The sequence below is a fragment of the Cynocephalus volans genome, chromosome 1 (assembly GCF_027409185.1).
Source record: "Cynocephalus volans isolate mCynVol1 chromosome 1, mCynVol1.pri, whole genome shotgun sequence".
Lineage (NCBI taxonomy): Eukaryota > Metazoa > Chordata > Mammalia > Dermoptera > Cynocephalidae > Cynocephalus > Cynocephalus volans.
The window spans coordinates 65,695,691-65,713,760 of record NC_084460.1 but is presented as its reverse complement, the minus strand read 5'-3'; the positions used below and the strand labels follow the sequence as shown (position 1 = coordinate 65,713,760).

General features: G+C 37.2%; 1 protein-coding gene across 4 annotated transcripts in view; it reads right to left on the bottom strand.

Moving 5' to 3' along the window:
- The window catches only part of ARHGEF10 (Rho guanine nucleotide exchange factor 10), a 152,778-nt gene that overhangs the window by 58,891 nt on the left and 75,817 nt on the right, over positions 1-18,070 (bottom strand). For all 4 annotated transcript variants that reach the window (XM_063090107.1, XM_063090094.1, XM_063090100.1 and 1 more), the window contains 3 exons: positions 16,463-16,633; positions 14,522-14,667; positions 11,160-11,335 (listed from right to left, as the gene is read on the bottom strand). In XM_063090107.1, the coding sequence (XP_062946177.1) occupies positions 11,160-11,335; positions 14,522-14,667; positions 16,463-16,633 (493 nt within the window). The remainder of the gene's footprint in view (positions 1-11,159; positions 11,336-14,521; positions 14,668-16,462; positions 16,634-18,070) is intronic.

The window sequence follows — 18,070 nt, the reverse complement described above, 5'->3', positions numbered from 1 at the left end:
TAAACTAAATGAAATTAGGAAAACAATACACGGGCTAAGTTCAACAAAAACAGGAGCCATTAAAAAAAACAAAACAAGAGCCCGGCTGACTGTGCACCAACCAGAGAGGTGCCTCACTAGAGAGGCCCGAGATCCACAGAGACGACGTGCCCTGCGGTGCTGGCGTGCAACTAAGCAGGTAGGCCTTACTGCCAGACTCCATCCCCAGCCCAGTCAAGTGCACGCCAACCAAAAAGGCACCCTGTTGGAGAGGCCCAAGTTTCACAGAGACCACGCACCCCATGGTGCCAGCGTGCGACTGAGCAGGTAGGCCTTGCCGCCACCAGACTCCATGCCCAGCCCGGCCGAGTGCATGCTGACCAGAAAGGTGCCTCTCCAGAGAGACCCAAGACTCGAGGTCACCACACACCCAAGGTGCCAGTGAGCGACTGAGCAGACACTGAAGCAGCCATGCCAAATTGGCAGCCCAAGCAGCACCCTAGCCAGACAATAGTGTCGAACCAGTGGATCGTGAAATCCCTTTACGCAATGACTAAACATCAAAGGAAAGATACCAGAAATATGAAAAATCAAGAAAGTACACCACCAAAGGGTAATAACTCTCAAGATATAGACCTTATAGAACAAGAAGACCTTGAAATGTCTGACAAGGAATTTCAATTGATAATTCTAAGGAAACTAAATGAGATACAAGAAAACTCAGCTAGACAACATGATGAAATGAGGAAAAGTATACAGGACCTGAAAGAAGAAATGTACAAAAAAAATCAATGCCCTGAAAAAGAATGCAGCACAGCTTGCTGAGCTGAAGAATTCATTCAGTGAAATAAAAAACACAACAGAGAGTTTAACAAGCAGGCTTGTGGAGGCAGAAGTGAGAACTTCTGACCTTGAAGACGGGCTGTTTGAAATAACACAGGCAGACAAAAAAAACCCAAAAAGAATTAAAAACATTGAAGAAGATCTAAGAGAGATATCAGACAACCTTGAGCACTCAAATATCCAAGACATGTGTATTCCAGAAAGGTAGGAGAAAGGAGATTGCATTGAAAACATATTCAACAAAATAGTGGCAGAAAACTTCCCAGTTATAGGAAAAAACAAATCTTCAGATTCAGGAAGCTCAAAGATCCCCAACTGTATTCAACCAAAAAAGGTCTTCTCCAAGACATGTTATAGTCAAATTGGCAAAACTCAAAGACAAAGAGAGAATCGTAAAAGCTGAAAGAGAGAAGCATCAAATCAGACTTTTCATCACAAACCCTAAAAGCCAGAAAGGAATGGGATGATATATTCAAAATACTGAAAGACAGAGATTGCCAGCCAAGAATACTCTATGTTGCAAGGCTATCCTCTGAAATGAAGGGCAGAGTATATTTCTCAGACAAACAAAAACCGTGGGAGTTCACTACCACACAACCACCCTTACAAGAAATTCTCAAGGGAGTACTGGGTTTAGTACCTGACAAATAACTACCACTGCCATAAAAACTCAAGAAAAATCAAAACCCACTAGTAAAATAAAAATACCAACAATGAAGAGAAAAAAAAAGTTTATCTACAACCCAAGGAACCAACAAATACAGAAGACCAACAGTAAGTCAGAAAGGAAGGAACAAAAGACACTTAAGACATCCAAACAAAAATCAATAAAATGCTAGGAATAAATCAACACTTTTCAAAAACAACTCTTAATGTAAAAGGATTAAATTCCCCAGTCAAAAGACACAGACTGGCTGACTGGATTAAAAAGCAGGACCCAACTATATGCTGCCTTCAAGAGACACACCTCACCTATAAAGACTCATATAGACTAAGAGTGAAAGGATAGAAAAAGATTTACCATGCAAACAGAAATGAAAAATGAGCTGGAGTACCTATTCTTATATCTGATAAAACAGACTTTAAAAACCATAAAATGAGATAATGAGGGCCACTACATAATGATAAAATGATTGACCCATCAAGAAGACATAGCAATCATAAATATATATGCACCCAATGTCAGAGCAGCCAGATTTATAAAGGAAACTCTATTAGACCTAAAGAAGGAAATAGACACTAATACCATTATAGCAGGGGACCTGAACACCCCACTGTCAATATTGGACAGATCATCTAGGCAAAGAATCAGCAGAGAAACACAAGATCTAAACAACACTCTAGACCAATTGGACTTGGCAGATATCTACAGAACATTCCATCCAACAACCTCAGAATATTCATTCTTATCAGCATGTGGATCATTCTCCAGGACAGATCACATGTTAGGTCACAAATTAAGTCTCAACAAATGCAAAAAAAAATTGGAATTATCCCATGTATTTTTTCAGACCACAATGGATTAAAATTAGAAAATCAATAACAAATGAAATTCTGGAAACTACACAAACACATGGAAATTAAACCGCATTCTACTTAATGACATATGGGTCCAAGAAGAAATCAAACAGGAAATAAAAAAATTTCTTGAAATGAATGAAAACAATGATACATCATACCAAAACCTGTGGGATACTGCAAAAGCAGTACTAAGGGGGAAATTTATCACATTAAATGCTTACTTCAGAAGAATGGAAAGATGGCTAGTGAACAACCTAACACTTCACTTTAAATAACTAGAAAAACAAGAACAATCCAAACCCAAAGTTAGAAGACAGAAAGAAATCATTAAGATCAGGGCACAACTTAATGAAATTAAAACCCCCAAAAATGATACAAAAGATCAATGAATCAAAAAGTTGGTTGTTTGAAAAGATAAATAAAATTGACAAACCATTAGCACAGCTAACTAAAAAAAGAAGAAAGAAGATCCAAATAACAAAAATTAGAAATGGAAAAAGTGATATTACAACTGATACCATTGAAATACAAGGAATCATTACAGACTAGTATAAACAACTATATGCCAACAAATTTGAAAATCTGGGGGAAATGGATAAATTTCTGGGCACACCCAAACTACCTAAACTGAGCCAAGAAGATGTAGAAAATCTAAACAGACAATCAAAGAGATTGAAGCTGTTATCAGAAGGCTCCCAACAAAGAAAAGCCCAGGACCAGAAGGATTCACAGCAGAATTCTACCAAACATTCAAAGAGGAATTGACACCAATTCTCTACAAACTATTCCAAAAGACTGAAACAGAGGCAATTTTCCCAAACTCATTATATGAAGCAAACATCACCCTGATACCAAAACCAGGTAAAAATACAACTATAAAAGAAAACTACAGGCCAATATCTTTGATGAATATAGATGTGAAAATCCTCACTAAAATACTAGCAAACAGAACACAGCAACACATACGCATACTTATATACCACAATCAAGTGGGATTCATCCCAGGGATGCAAGGTTGGTTCAACATATGCAAATCAATAAATGTGATACACTATATCAATAAAATCATACACAAGGACCATCTCTATAGATGCTGAAAAAGCATTTGATAAAATTCAACATTCGTCCATGATAAAGACTCTCTACAAGTTTGGTATAGATGGAAAGTATCTCAACATAATTAAAGCCATATATGATAAACCCACTGCCAGTATCATCCTGAATGGGGAAGAGCTGAAAGCTTTTCCTCTGATAACAGAAACTAGACAAGGATGCCCACTCTCACCACTCCTAATCAACATAATGTTGGAAGTACTAGTCAGAGCAATCAGAGAAAAGCAGGAAATAAAGGGCATCCAGATTGGAAAAGATGAAGTCAAACTGTCCCTGTTTACAGGTTACATGATCCTATATATTGAATAGCTTAAAGTGTCTACAAAAAAACTCCCGGAGTTGATAAATGATTTCAGCAAAGTTGCAGGATACAAAATCAACACACAAAAATCAGTAGCATTTCTATTCTCCAATACTGAACATGCAGAAAGAGAAATCAGGAAAGCTTGCCCATTTACAATAGCCACCAAAAAAATAAAATACTTCGGAATAGAGTGAACCAAAGATGTGAAAAATCTCTGTAATGAGAACTACAAACCACTGCTGAGAGAAATTAAAGAGGACGCAAGAAGATGGAAAGATATCCCATGCTCTTGGATTGGAACAATCAACATTGTGAAAATGTCCATACTGTCCAAAGTGATATACAAATTCAATGTAATCCCCATCAAAATTCCAATGACATTTTTCTCAGAAATGGAAAAAACCACCCAGACATTTATATGGAATAACAAAAGACCACACATAGCCAAAGCAATTCTGAGCAGGAAAAGAAAAAGCTGGAAGCATAACACTACCAGACTTTAAACTATACTACAAAGCTATAATAACCAAAACAGCATGGTACTAGCAAAAAACAGGCACACCAATCAATGGAATAGAATAGAGAATCCAGAAATCAACCCACACATCTACAGCCATCTGATCTTTGACAAAGGCACCAAGCCTATACACTGGGGAAGAGACTGCCTCTTCAGCAAATGGTGCTGGGATAACTGGATATCCATATGCAGGAGAATGAAACTAGATCCATACCTCTCACCGTATACTAAAATCAACTCAAAATCCATTAAAGAAATAAATATACACCCTGAAACAATAAAACTTCTTAAAGAAAACATAGGAGAAACACTTCAGGAGGTAGGACTGGGCATAGCCTTCATGAATACAACCCCAAAAGCATGGGCAACCAAAGGAAAAATAAACAAATGGGATTATATCAAACTAAAAAGCTTCTGCACAGCAAAAGAAACAATCAACCAAGTGAAAAGACAACCAACAGAGTGGGAGAAAATATTTGCAAAATGTATATCTGACCAAGGTTTAATATCCAGAATATACAAGGAACTGAAACAACTTTACAATGAAAAAACAAGTAACCCAATTTAAAAATGGGCAAAAGAGCTAAATAGGCATTTCTCAAAGGAAGACAGATGAATGGCCAACAGACACATGAAAAAATGCTCAACAACACTCAGCATTCAGGAAATGCAACTCAAAACCACACTGAGATACCATCTCACCCCAGTTAGGATGGCTAATATCCAAAAGACTGTGAATGATAAATGCTGGCGAAGTTGCGTAGAATAAGGAACTCTCATACTTTGTTGGTGGGACTGCAAAATGGTGCAGCCTCTACGGAAAATGGTATGGAGGCTCCTCAAACAATTGCAGATAGATTTACCATATGACCCAGCTATCCCACTACTGGGAATATACCCAGAGGAATGGAAATCATCAAGTCAAAGTTATACCTGTTCTCCAATGTTCACCGCAGCACTATTTACAATAGCTAAGAGTTGTAACCAGCCCAAATGTCCATCATCAGATGAGTGGATACAGAAAATGTGGTGTATCTACACAATGGAATACTACTCTGCTGTAAAAAAGAATGAGATACTGCCATTTGCTGCAACATGGATGGACCTAGAGAGAATTATATGAAGTGTAATGAATCAGGCACAGAAAGAGAAATATCATATGTTCTCACTTATTTGTGGGAGCTAAAAATAAATAAATAAATACACAAATAAACTGGGGGTGGGGAGGGAAGAAGACACTCAATTACAATTCCTTGTAGTTGATACAACAAGAGATATGAGGTTGTTGGGAAGGATGGGGGATACAGAGGAGGGAGGGAGGTTTCAGTAATGGGCTAAATAATCAACCACATTGTATAGTGACAAAATAAAATAAAAAACAACACAGCAACCTAGAGCTGAAGAATACAAAGGCTGAACTTAAAAATTCAATACAGAGCTTCAATAGAAGACTTGACCAAGCAGAACAAAGAATCAGTGAACTTGAAGACAGGTCATTTGATAGTATCCAGTCAGAGGAGCACAAAGAAAAAAAAAAAAAAATGAGAGAGTGAAGAAAGCCTACAAAATTTAGTGTACACCATCAGGCAAAACAGTATATATATTATGGGAATCTCAGAAGGAGAAGAGAGAGATAAGGGACAAAGAGTCTATTTAAAGAGATAATGGCTGAAAACTTCCCAAATGTGGCAACAGAAATTTGGCCCAAAATCTCCAAATAAGCTGAACTTAATACGGTTTACCCTGAGACACATTATGATTAAACTGTCAAAAGTCAAAGACTAAGAGGGAATTTTGAAAGCAGAAGAAAAAAGTGATACGATTAATAAAATGCCAATAAATCCTTATTTATCAATAATTACTTTAAATGTAAATGGATTAAATTCTCCAATCCAAAGACACAGAGTAGCTGAATGGATAATAAAACAAGATTCAATGATTTGCTGCCTACAAGAGACTCGTGTTGGCTCTAAGGACACATATAGGCTGAAAGTGAAGGAATGAAAAGAAATATTCCATGGAAACCAAAAAAAAAAAAAAAAAAAAAAGCAGGGAGGCTATACTTGTCTCAGACAAAACAGACTTTAAGTCAAAAACTGTCACAAGACACAAAGTCAGTCATTATCTAATGATAAAGGGGTTGTTTAGTCAGGAAACTATAGCAATTGTAAAAATTTATGCACCCAACATTAGAGTACCTAAATATATAAAGTAAAAACAAACTGAAAAGAGAAAGAAACAGCAATACAATAATACCCCAATCTCAACAATAGATAAGTCACCCCAACAGAAAATCAATAGGGTAACAGTAGACTGAAACAACACTATAGACCAAATGGACCTAACAGACATATACAGACTATTCCATCCAACAGCAGCAGAATATGCATTCCTCTTAAGCGCACATGGAATGTTCTCCAGGATAGATCATATGTCAGCCCACAAAACATGTCTTAAATTCCAGAATACTGAAATCATATCAAGTATCTTTTTGAACCACAATGGTATGAATTTAGAATACAGTAAAATGAGAAAAACTGGAAAATTCACAAATATGTGTAAATTAAACAATACATTCCTCAACAACAAATGGATCAAAGAAGAAATCAAAAGGGAAATAACATATCTAGAGACAAACAAAAATGGAAAGATAACACACCAAAATTTATGGGATTCAGCAAAAATAGTTCTAATAGGAGAGTTTATAGCTATAAATGCCTACATTAAGAAAAAAGAAATATCTCAAATAAATAACCCAACTCTACAACTGAGGAACTAGAAAAAGAAAAACAAAGTAAGCCTAAAGTTAGCAGAAGGAAGGAAATAATAAAGATTAGAGCAGAAATAATTGAATAAAGAAGAGAAAAACAATAGAACACAACAATGAAACTAAGAGTTGGGTTTTGAAAAGATAAACAAAATTGATAAAACTTTAGCTAGACTAGCCAGGAAAAAGGAAAGATGATTCAAATGAATAAAACTGTAAATAACAGAGAAGACATTACAACTGATAACCCAGAAATACAAAGAATCTTAAGAGATCACTATAAATTATATGGCAATAAAATGGATAATCTAGAAGAAACATATAAATTATCAGAAACACACAACCTACCAAGACTAACTCATGAAGATAAGGAAAATCTGAGTGGACCAATAAATAACAAGGAGATTCGATCAGTAATCAAAAACTTCCTAACAAAGAAAAGCCCAGGACCAGATGGTCCACTAGTGAATTCCACCAAACATTTACAGAAGTACTAATGCCAGTCCTTCTCAAACTCTTTCAAAAAATTGAAGAGGAGAGAACATTTCCAAAGTCATTTTACAAGGCCAGCATTACCTTCATACCAAAGCCAGATAAGGACACTACAAGAAAAGAAAATTACAGGCAAACATCCTTGATGAACACAAATACAAAAACTTTCAACTATACCCCACCCAAAGGCTGCAGCTGGTGGCCAGAGATACAGACTCAGAGGCATCTCTCCTGCCTAGCAGGATGGGCTCCCTGTTTTCCAGCAGCTTCCTTTAAATGAACCACTCAGGCATTTGCTTGTGAAAGTTACTTCCTGCCCACTTGCTTTAAATGGGCCAATTAAAGCCCCCTAGGAAACCTGTTTTGATAACACCCTGGATCCAATAATGGTGTTGGCTCACAGGTCCCCTTCTCTCTGTCTGCACTCCCTGACCTCCGTGTGTAGGTGGCCTCCTCCAGGCATGCCATGTTCTCCCCAGGGTCTGTAAGTAATAAACACTCTTAAACTTTCACATCCTGGTTGTGTCACTGAAGCCCTGCCATCCGACCTCTAAAGGCACGAAGGCCTTAAGGGGATGTATGCAGGTAGGTCTCATGCTGGTGCTCTTTGCCAAGGCCTCTTAGCTGCTGGGGACATTAGTTACCAGCTAAGTTAACAGTTTCATTCAAAACAGTGAGGTGATGGATGTGTTAAGTACTTCGATTATGATAATCATTTCACAATATATATGTATATCAAAGCATCACACACATATCTTAAATACATACAATGCTGTCTGTCAATTACACCTCAATAAAGTTGGGGGGAAAATAAAGTCTATGCAGTATACCACTCTAATGGTCTCAGCAGAAGCCTTTTTCAGTTTTATATGCTTATGGATGGGACTGTATCCCCCAGGTAGACAACCATGGGTCTGATCCCCCATGTGGAGGGACTGTCATGCGCTGTAAGGGTCTAGCCATCCGGCTGCTCCCTGAGCCACATGCTCTTTCATATGCCCCAGGCTGGCTGACAGGTGCAGGTGGCTGGGCAATAGTTATCAGCTGAATAAATGCATTAATGCACAGATCAATTAATCAATGTGTCCCCATTCTCCAGCTACTGAAATCCCACTCGTTCTTCAAAATCTAAGTTTAAAGGCCTCTTCTCTGAGAAAATTATCTCCTTTTGAGCTGCCAAAGTATTTTGCATTTGTTTCTATTAAGAAATGTTTCACACTGTGTTGTATTTATGTGTTAATAACCCTGTCTCCTTCTACCATGAGCTTCAGGATGCAGAGCCTTTGCCTTATTCATTTGAGGATTAAGGACATAGGTCTTAGTTTAGAACAGGCCTTTAATAAACAGATAGGTGGAAAGATACAGTTTAATGAAAAACTTAATACTGACTGGTGACTGCATTTTTCTTTTCATTTATTCAACACATATTTACTGGGCACCTATACTGGCATGTTATAAAGCCAGAGGGGAAACAATGAAGACTGGCAGAATCAGCAAAAGAATTCACTAACTTCAGGACTAACTAATTAATTTCAGATAAAGTCCCTCATTAAGTTACCAATATTTTAATTTCTTAAAATAAAGGTGTTATAATACTAGATCACACTGCAAGGTGTTATACTCCACCATCAATGTTAATAATAAATGAGGATTAGATAATGGTATGACCGAGGCACAGGTTCTCCCCAGAAAATGTAGCAGAACAAATCTCTATCGATGGCAGAGCAAGTTTTTCACTTAAATTCTCCACTTAAAACTGTATAAGATGCCCCATGAAAAACTGCTTTTTCAGAGACACAATAAAACTAAATCGATACAAGATGGCAAAACACAATCATGTATGTTTTCAAGTATTTTCCAAAGTCCCTTTAACTTAGGATATGACAACACAGTTCTCCTTGAATTCAGAATAAAGAAAAAAGATTTACTCTCTAATGTGACATATTTCTTTTTAATATACAATGAGAAGTAGTCTATACCCAAAGTGTCTCCTTTTGCTGTAGCTGATGGAAAGTTCATATATTTAGGGCTCAAATGCAGTAATAAGCTTATGCCAGTTTCTTTCATCATATGATATTTTAAAAATTGGTTAAGTCACCCTGTTTTATGCTTTTTAAAACTGCTACCTAATTCTAATCTTACTCTGAGCTAGCTCACTATACGTTATAAATAAAAAAAAAAAAAAAAAGAAAATGTAATGCTGCATTACACTACAATACACTGTGTGTTCACAGTAACTATCCTATGGATCAAAGTCATCTTTAGCTATCTGAACACAATAGGCAATCGGAATTACAAACAATTTTAAGACTGCTAGCATTACAAAGTACACAAAGGCATTTCTGTTCACAAAACCAAAACATAAACATAATTTGCAATTAATATTTCCAAATAATTTTAAAAGATTTCAAAGCATTTTTAACGAGACATTCAATTTGCTCTTAAATAAAATTTTAATGAGTCATCTCAATTTGAAAACTCATTTCTCTCTCTCTTGCCCCACTTTGTCCCTCCCTCCATCCCTTCCCTCTTGCCCTCTCCATACATACCTCATTTTGAATATCTGGGATACAGTTTTGTATTTTGTTTATTAGTGAGAGAGTTCGACAGAGCTGCATATTGCTTTAAATGGGGGTATGATTTAGTACTTGGCAATTCAAGAGATTAACAATTGTAATAATACATTCGAACAATTAGCCTACTAGGCAGGTTACCAAACTGAATGACTATTCACATTAGGGGAATAAGAAAAGTTGAAATGATCTCATACCAAATTAGAAACATAAATACTCATTATGTCATGATCCTACAAATCCAGATGAACATGCATATTCAACTAGAAAGGTTAAAAGTTTTAAAAGTTCCTTTCTTGCTTCTGAACATACCAGAAACAAAATAATCTGAAAGGTTTATGCTCATTTAATATATAAAAAGGTTTACTGAAAGTTCCCATTCGCTGTATTTTAACTGATCCACAATTCAGGGGCAGAGGCTAAAAAATGAATAAAACTTACCCAGTCTTTATTTGGATTAAGAAGAAAAAAGGGGGGGGAGGAGGAGAAGGTAGTAATTTTTCCACTAAGATCAAAATCTGCAGTTTGAACAACTCTTAGCAATAATAATCATAAATATTATGCAATGATAAAACATTTCCAAAGTACCATGACATCTTTCTTTCATTTCACTTTGTGAAGTTCATGGACAAATACTGCATTCATGGGGAAACTGAAGTAAAGCAGAGCTGAGGCTATAACCAAGGTCTACAAAGTCTAAGGCCTCCTATGCGTCAATTCAATGTATACTCAAGAGAGAGCAGCACTAAAGTCCTAAACTGCTTAATGGGGAATGCTAAACGGAGATCAGAACTGGGGTGACTGAATGCATTTCCAAATGGCCACAGTGCTCAACTATAAACCCAAAGGAGGCCCAGCAACAGGTGGAACAAGTTCAAAGATTAGCAACCAATTGGGCCACATTAGACAACATAAAATAGATTGTCAAGACTGTATTATCCCAAAAGATGTACCATTTTAAACTTGGATGCTGAAGAATTAGAGCCTACTTCTGTCAGAGTTTACGCCAGCCCCACTGCTTGCAAGAACATTAATAAAAGTGTCACTTACTTGGCTTCACATTAGCAACCACCGCCAGGCTTTCAGGCACGTGCACAGCGGGGTACCTGCTGTGTTCTCCTGCACCTGGATTATTGCCGTATTCTATGACCTCTACATGTCCAAGAGGAACACTCCACTTCAGTAAGTACCTCTGGCTGGCTATAGCACTGCTTTCATGTGAGGTGCTGAAACAGCCAGAAGATGGTCATTTTATGAATAATTACATGAACAAGGTACAATGCATTTCATCCCTTAGATATGCAAATGAGAAACATTTTAATTGCTGAATTATATTGCTTCTGACTTTCTTAAGAGTAGTTACCATTTGGTTCCACAGTGAGGCCTCCAATTAGATGAGAGAGTGGGGTCTCTTTTCACTCTCTCATCCAGAAAACATGGGGGAGAGCTGCCAAGTGACATACTCCCCAGGAAGCTCAAAGGTTTTCCACAAAAGCTTAAAAGGAAGGAACTGGAGGCTTACTGATGACTATATGACCAAAGATGCTCTAGTATTCTGGAGAATTCTTATTATAAAATGGAATATACATGCAGTGAAACACATAAAACACCCATGTACAGTCCAGCAGACAATGCTAGTGCAAATATCTGTGCAGCTTCTACCCAGGTCAAGGCCATACTGCTGCCAGCCAGCACACCCTGGAGTCCTCCACATGCCCAGGAAAACCCCAACCCTCCAGAAGCAACCATTGTTCTTACTTTGGGTGATAATCACATTTCGTTTTTCTTCAAGATACATTTTTAAAAATCAAAATGAAGAGAAGAATAACCAAAATGTCAGATCCTATGCTTTAAACTTAAATATTTCACTTATTAATAGACAATCCACACCCAAGGTATCCACTTCCCTCGGGTCCCAGAAAATTTCACTTTCTAGTACCACATCTAGTCCAAGTGGAGAAAGAAAGGGAAGGAGGCACAATTCAGACCCAATAAGAAGTAAAACAGGTTGGGTATTCTATGAGTGAGAGTGTGCCTTCAATTTAAAAAAAAAAAAAATGGAAATGCGTGTGAATTCTTAACAAAACTTCTACTCCTCCACTGTGAATCTAAAATCCCATTCCTGTAGAGAAAGTTTGGAATCATGGTGCCCACAAAGCCTGTAACAGTCTTCTTGGGGGCTATCTGAACATTTTAGCCTAACCAAAGTGGGTCCTCATCTCAGCACCCTTGGGCAGTGTTGCTGATAATCTCATGCTGGTAACACATCAATGGGAAATGAATTATTACTCATGACTGCACTTTGTAAAAAAACAAGCTCAAACCATGTCATCTATGGCGGTGGGGTGGGGTGTGGCATTATTTCAAGAAATACCCTTGGTAGTAAACACAACTAAATTACTTGTAAAATATCAATTTTTATTCATCCTTAAGGCATATCACTTCCATCAGTTTGAGAATTCTAACTTAAAACCACACAAGGGCCGACTCTGCTCAGCCCCTCTTCAGCAAGGGCCTCTGTGGGGCTGACACTGCTGTGGTTTGGGAGCAGCAGTTGGCCCACCTGCCACACCAAGACAAATATTGATTACGAATAAGGACAAGATTCAACAAGAAACAGCCATGTTTGCACAGGACTTTGCTGCTTAATAGGTCATTTCACATACACAATCCTCTCACCCCTATAGTTTCCAAGGTAGGCAGGACAAGCATAAATATCCCTGATTTGTGGGTGAGGAAGTGGGGATGAGTCAGCTGTGCCCTAAGGCCAGCTCAGTGAGAACTAACAGGTGTTACTCGAAAAGGGAGAGTTTCCTGGACAATTAAACTTTGAAGACATTCTGTTCAATAAATGTTAATGGTCTCCATACCGCAGGAAGCACCTCATAATACAATACTAGAAAAACAGGAGTAGAGACGTCTTATTCTTGATATGCATTATTCTAAAAACTTCTCTAGAGCAGCTCAAATTTAGCATATCTCAAGTCACATCCTTTCCCAGCCTCCTCCTTCAGTTACGGCTCCAAAGCAGGAATACAACTGGCTTCTTATTTCCACCCCTGTGAAGCTAAGGGTGCGTGGATGTCACCAGGGTCACTGTGTAGAAGTAGCCAATTCAGCGATAAAGGCTGTCACTGATGAGAATCAAACAGGATTCTTTATTTAAAAAGGAGGGGGATCGTTAAAATTGGTATATGCTTCAGACATTTTGTAGCTGTCATAAAATAAGTGAGGACAATGAGGAACAATGATAAAACTGTTATTTACTGGGCAGCTACACGCCAGGCAGCGTGCTAGCAGTTTAATGAACATTCTCACCTTAATCCCTACAAGAACCTGTGAGATCACTGTTGTCACTGTCATCATCATTTTTATGATTATCATCCCTACTTTACAGGAGTCTGAGGCTTACAGAAGGTAATTTTTCAAAGTTATGAGAAGGTGGAGCTGGAATACAACTCTGAGGAGCCTGTCTGCACACTGTGAGCTCTTAAGTATTCATCTATACTTCCTCTCTGCCTGGGACTCTAAAGTTATGGTGAGGAGGGTGGGCAGATCTAATTTGCCAGTTGGTAAATGAGGATGATAGGCATGAAAAATGTGTCTTATTTAGAGGTGTGCTGGTAAATATTGGCTCTCACTGGGAAGAGAGGGCCCTGATTTGCTGTGTTGGCCAATTTCCATGGTACAAATACTCCCATTGCGAATAATTCCAAGCTACCAATGGCTCAGCAACTGGCTCCCAAAATTTCTGAAAATTTAACACTTGAATCTCATATGACATTATCAGCTGGCACCACTTTAGCTTGTATTATTTTACACAGCACCAAGAGCATTTTATTTAATTTACATCAATCACCTTATAATCTACCTACATTTAAGGACCCTTTAACTTCTTCAATATCCTCAACCTACTGCAATATTCTATGTGTTGAAGAATAATTCCAAAGTACAACTATTTTAAGTCAAAGAAGTGATAAAGTGCTACTCATTCTCTTGGTTCACAGTAAATATGAATATACCCAATTTAATTATATTTTTTAAATTATCAAAAATATATTTATAGAGAAGCAGCTAAATAAAAAGAAAATTTAAACAATGATCAAAAGAACTATAGAATTATTTAAAAGGGTTATAGAAGAAACTCAATTCAATTTCTAGCTCCAACATCATTCTTATTTAAAGAGTAAATAAATCTATATGTACCTAATTCCTACCAGCAGAGACTTGGTGACTTACACCGAATTCATTTAAAAAGAAGCTTGTTATAAGGTTTCCCTTAATCATAAGACTAAGTTTTAGTATTCAGACCACTTCAGTTTGAATAAGAAAATGAAGTCATTCCCTTGCTCTTAGACGTTAACAGCATATGCAGTTATAAGGCTAATATGATGAATTAAATGTATTCTTACCGTGAGCTAACCGTGGCACACATTAACACATCATTTAACATGAAGATTCGGCGCTCTTTGGTTTTAATAATTTCTCCTCTGTCATTGTAAACCGTTTCTATCATATCATCAGATCGAATGAGGTATCGATTTCCACTGCTGAGAAGCTGAGTATTCAAAACACTTGACACAGTTACCACAATCGAGTTTATCCAAGAAAGAAAAAGGATAAGAAAAAAAGTCTTGCAAAATACATGAGCTTATAGCATCAAAGTTTTATAGGTATTTTTATTTAAAGAGAATCCATATACTCCCACTCACACCTCATATATGGACTTCTGCAGAGCTCAGAAAGTGACTTTTTTAAAAAACTAAATGTTTTCCAGCATCATTGTTTGCAGTTACCCTAAACAGTGAACGGAATCTACCTTTCCTTTGTAAACACAGTTTCTATGGCTATCATAGGAGGGCTTCCTTCCCTTTTATCTGTCACTCAAGACTTCTCTGAGTACAGGCTTCATTCCTCACAGGCTTTCACTCCAGTTAACCATTCTCCAATTTATAACACCAGATCAACCAGGAACATTTATAAATAGAAGTAATTACTTCGTGATTTTACTTTTTCCAAGGTAAACATAAGTAAGTGAGCATAATTTAGTAAACATCTTAACTTCTTATGGCATGCCATATTTTATTTCACTGAGCCAAACAAAATAACATCAGGTCTTTGGAAAGATGCTTTATATTAATCAATAAAATGGTAAGTCATATAGAAGCAATACTTATTATAACAATTTATCCCAAAAGAAAATTAGAGTCCTTAAGCCCAGATGATCTACAGCTCTCTGATCCTAAACCTACACTGGCTACCTAGCTCTGAGCGGTCAGCACAGACTCCAGTCAAACTGTTTGACTTTTCTTGACATGCCATAGGAATAATGAGGCCACGTGCGTAGTTATGAAAATGCGCTGATGCATACTCTCCTCTCCCCGTGCCTCTGGGCTTACTGTGCACCACGTGTGCATTCAAACATTCAAGTAGTACAGGGAAGCATGATTTTAAATATCATAAACTATATTAATAATATAACTGAATGCAATTTTCTGCTTATAAAAATTCCTACATAAATCATTTAGAGAACTGGGGAAAACCTCTGGCTTAAAATGTATTACAATAAAGTTCTCACACTTAAATTATTGAATATCATTATAAGATAGGAAATTATCCCTATGGACAAAAACAAAAAGTGATTTTATTAATTACATATAATAACTTACATTACATTTATTATATGTAATTATTTAACAGCTCATACAAATTAACATCTCCCTGTGGACCAGGTCCTTAAATAAATATGGTAAAGCCTACACAAAATCAGAGTATTGCTGTGAGAAAATGATTTTGTAAATATAAACCTGAAATATAGCCTTGCAAATACACTGCTCTTCTTCTGTGTTCTGCATCACTTTTTCATGATAACTACAGCTTAGTCCATGCATAGGTGGGTACAAACAAAAATGTTTGTAAATACGAGGGTACTTCAAAAAGTTCACAGAAAAATAGAATTAAAAGATAATACAAATATATCCTTGAACTTTTTGAAGTACCCTCAGACTTCGAGCTTTAATTATTACTATGTAAAATGAAATACAGTATTTTGAAAGTAAAATTAAGCTAAAAAGAGTCACTCTTAATCTTTTGGGGGATCCTAATCCTTTTGAGGATCTAATGAATGTATGAATCCCTTTCCTAAAAGAATGCAAAGACAGACTGTTACGGTCCTGCATACAATTTCCCTGACCTGCCTACAGGTCTCCATCTAACCCCAGTAAAAAACTCTGGGCCAAAGGAAATATTCCAAATGTTCCAAAAGATTAGTAATAGGTGGCTGATATAATGATGGCTTATTAGTACAAAGCAACAACTATTTTAGCATAGAGTTGAAAAACATCTCTCTCAACCTTGTTCAGGTATCTCTCGTTGATGGCTTTGGCTATTTGTTTAATTTCACAGCGTTGATCAGCGTCTCTTTTTCTTTCATTTAACTTCTCTGCTAACGTTTCAAGCTCCGTCAGCGCCATCTGAAGAGGCAGCCTGTCAGGATGTCCTTTGGATGTATTCTTCAACATATCCTGTGAGCAACAAGGTAGGATGGTAGGCGGTTGTCACGTGATCACTTCTAACTCCCACAAGTAATTGTGTCACTGACAAACTGACAACTGGAAAGATGGCAATGACATCAGTGACTTCTGGGGAAAAACAAAGTAAGCACTTGCGAAAGAATAATAAACTACATGAATCACGATTTGGCTGAACATTTGAACAGCTTCCTTTGCAAAAATAAAATCAACTTATTAAATGGCATTGCTGATAAAAAAGTAGCACTTGACAATAAAGGACACTGTAAATATGAACATTCCACAATCTTAGCAATATTGTGCTCTCTGTGACTATGTTCAAGACAGTGATTAGGGTGTTTTTCTCAAGTGAGTTGGACAAATGAACCCATGCATAGATGGGTCCAAGCCACTATTTTCAGAAGATCAGTTTCCCAATGTTAAATGTGCCACAGTTTTGCGATGCTGACTATACCCTCAGTGTTGACTCACATAGAAGGGTCTCTTTCTACGTGTCCCGCCACTCACACTGAAAAGGACCCTGATTTTACAGCAGAAAATCTAATCTGTATGATACTATAAAGGTAGACACATGTCATTATATGTTTGTCCAAACGTATAGAATGTTCACAACACCAAGAGTGAACCCTAATGTAAATGTTGGACTCTGGGTGGTGATGATGTGTTGGTGTAGGTTCATGGACTGTAACAAATGCACCACTCTGTGGGGATGCTGTTAATGGGGGAGGTTGGAAAGGGGCAGGCAGAAAGTATATGGGAAATATCTGTACCTTCTGATCCATTTTGCTGTGAACCTAAAACTGCTTTAAATACACATAATCTTAAAAAAAAAAAAAAAATCTGAGCTACCTCTGTACACCTCTGAACTATCAAATGAGCATGAGGAGGTTGCAGGGAGGTGGCCTGGCACAAAGTGACAGTAACGGTCAACCAAAAAAAGGACATTGTGCTGTCAAACACCAAATAAACTTCAAAGAGCAAGAACTAAATGAGAGTCATTTTTGCCACCATTTTACTCTCCGCTATGCTTTGATTCCACAGTGGGCACCACCAGTATAGAATGTTGATACCAGAATTAGTTTTAAGATGATTCATTTCTGCTTTGATAGAATTTGATCTGATTCATTGAGAAGCAAATGTATAGAACAGTATATATTATTTATCCAAACTGGAAACATTTGATCATTTATGTAGTATTCTCTTTGGGTTAAAAAAAAAAAGGAGGGGGGTTAAAAAGACGAGCATACTGTTGAATTCCATTACTCCTAATGCTCATATAAAGACTAAAAGTTGGCAGGCAACATATAGAGCCACATTTAGTTATGAAAAATGATGTTTTAAATTCACATTTGCCCCTTCACCATCAACATGTCCTGTGTGAGAGCTGTCGCAGAGCAGGGTCCGACTGTCTGCAGGGCTGTCCGTGTGCCG